Source organism: Ursus maritimus, unplaced genomic scaffold (genome assembly GCF_017311325.1).
Source record: "Ursus maritimus isolate PB19 unplaced genomic scaffold, ASM1731132v1 scaffold_83, whole genome shotgun sequence".
NCBI classification, from domain to species: domain Eukaryota; kingdom Metazoa; phylum Chordata; class Mammalia; order Carnivora; family Ursidae; genus Ursus; species Ursus maritimus.
This window is the reverse complement of record NW_024427030.1, coordinates 37,073-39,641: the sequence shown is the minus strand read 5'-3', so window position 1 is coordinate 39,641 and position 2,569 is coordinate 37,073. Positions and strand designations below refer to the sequence as shown.

General features: G+C 37.6%; 1 protein-coding gene across 1 annotated transcript; it reads right to left on the bottom strand.

The window, feature by feature from the left end:
• Positions 1-889: 889 nt before the first annotated feature.
• LOC103656821 (olfactory receptor 4F21-like) lies at positions 890-1,825 on the bottom strand. The gene is given in 1 exon segment (XM_008684239.2): positions 890-1,825. A coding segment is annotated over 1 exon segment (936 nt).
• Positions 1,826-2,569: the final 744 nt, after the last annotated feature.

The following is a 2,569-nucleotide window of genomic DNA, read 5'->3' as shown; positions in this document are numbered from 1 at the left end:
ATGGGAAAATGTGGAGTGTATCTGATAATTTCAGTGTTGCATTCATATCCCTCTGTGCTTAATATTTCCAAGAATGTATATTGTTTTGTACCATACACTGCAAAGATTTTCTGCCTGAGGACTTTTCTTTGGATATCAAAACTGTTCAACCTGCTATGTAGGGGAAGCTTGGAACTTCCATGGAGTTAATGCCTCAGAGCTACCCCAACACAGAAATACACAGCTTCCTTGCCTCAAGTGAAATAAAGATGTTATAGAAAAGGTGCATTCTCCTAGAGGGCCATAGCAGAATTGCCCCCAATGTCCATATGGTAGAATGCCAGTTAGTATACCCTCTGTTGGCATCCATTCTTTTTCTGCCCCGTCTCCACTTGTGAACAAATGTGTTCCTGGTGCCCCATCCAAATAAACTCCTGGCCCACTGAATTTGTCTCTGGGTCTTCTTTTAAATAATAATTAAAGCTGTTGGAGACACACAAACACACACACACACACACACACACACACACACACACACACACACACACTCAGCAATTTAATGTGAAGATTCTTGATGTTCATTCACCAGAACTAATTTACAGGTTATTTTTAGACGTTATGAATAGCAGAAACAGTGTTATTACATTTTTATTTGAGAAATAAACAAAAATTCAAAATTAAAATGTTCTTTGTTAGATTATGCTGTTCTCTGTTAGAATACCAGTTCTTAGTGTGATGAATTTACATTCCCGTGATTGGTAATGGTTGTACACTCCACAGGTGAAGTAGTAGCAGGCTTAGGATGGCAGATGATGAGTTTGTTCGGGATATGTTAAATTTGAGGTACTTAAGTAGGGATGGGTCAGTGCGTAATGGGATGTTTAGTTTTAAAACTCACCCAAAAAAGTGGTCAACACAATCTGGGATAAGATATCTTTTTGCACAGTCTTTTTATAGCCAATTTTATGTCTTTGTTCCGTAATGTATAGATGGCAGGATTCAAGACAGGGGTGATAGCAAAGTCCACGATGAACAGATTTTTATCAATTGAAGGTGGGGGAGAAGGCCAGACATACAAAAACATGCATGGAGTGAAAAACAAGAAAACCACAGTGATGTGAGCTGACAAAGTAACAAATGCCTAGGACAATTCTCCTGAAGAACGTTTCCGGACTGTGATCAAAATGAACGAATAGGAAAGGATCAGCAGGAAGAAGGTGCCCATGCTCATGAAGCCACTGTTGGCAGTAACAATAAACTCAAACTTGGCTGCATCTGTGCACGCAAGTTTTATGATCTTAGGAAAGTCACAGTAAAAGCTGTCCACTTTATTTGGCCCACAAAAAGGCAACTTTATAACAAATAAAAACTGAGACATAGCATGGATCACCCCAGTTACCCATCCAGTGATTACAAATGAAATGCATATTTTAGGATTCATGATTTTCAAGTAGTGAAGGGGCTTACAGATGGCTGTACACCTGTCAAATGCCATGGCTATGAGTAACACCATCTCCACTCCTCCCATGATGTGGATGAAGCATATCTGTGTCATACAACCTTGGAAAGAAATTACTTTGTATTCATGTAAGAGGTCTTTGATTATCTTGGGAACTGTGGTAGAGGAAAGACCCACATCAATGAGGGACAGGTTGGCCAGCAGGAAATACATGGGAGAATGTAGGTGAGAATCAAAAATTACCAAAAACAAAATAAAAAGGTTTCCCAAGATGACCCCTAAATAGAGCAAAGAACATATCAAGATGAGAAAAAGTTTTTTCTCCCAAGAGCAAGAAAGGGCCAGTAACACAATCTCTGTGATCACAGAGTCATTTAATCCACCCATTGACTGGGAGAGGAGAGCTGATTTTCAAGTGACCTGAGGATAAAAATTAAAAAGAGTAAGTATCACTGGCAGAAACATAGATCTCCTAGTTGCCTTGCTAATTAAGTTAGATATAATTGACTGAGAGGAAAAAAATGAAGAATTTGGAGGAAATAAGTTTAGCAGCAAATTTACTATATAAAGGGAGATATATGAGGGAAAAATATGTGACTATAAATTTTGCAGATAGAGCCAAAAGGGGTACTTTAATTTTCACCCCATACTTAAGTCTTTTAAAAAAATTTTTCTCAAAGATTTCTAGATCATTATTCTGACCATTGCCCTAAGTTTTTTTTTTTTTTAAACCACATATATATGTAATTCTCTCTTCTCTTACCTGAACCTTTCTTAGTCCCTTAAATTTTCCGTTCTTACAAAACAGATGAACATAAGGGAAGGGAAGGAGAAATAAAATAAGATGAAAACAGAGGGAAGCAAATCATAAGAGACTCAACTATAGGAAACAAACTGAGGTTTGCTGGAGGGGGAGGAAGGTGGGGGTGGGGTAATTGGGTGATGGGCATTAAGGAGGGCACTTGAAGTAGTGAGCAGTGGGTGATGTATGCAACTGATGAATCACTAAATTCTGCCTCTGAAATGAATATTATAGTATGTTAATTAAATTTAAATTAAAAAATTTTAAATTTTTGTTTTCCTTCTTCACTGGGCTTATAGAGATCACCATGACAAAATTACTTGAATATA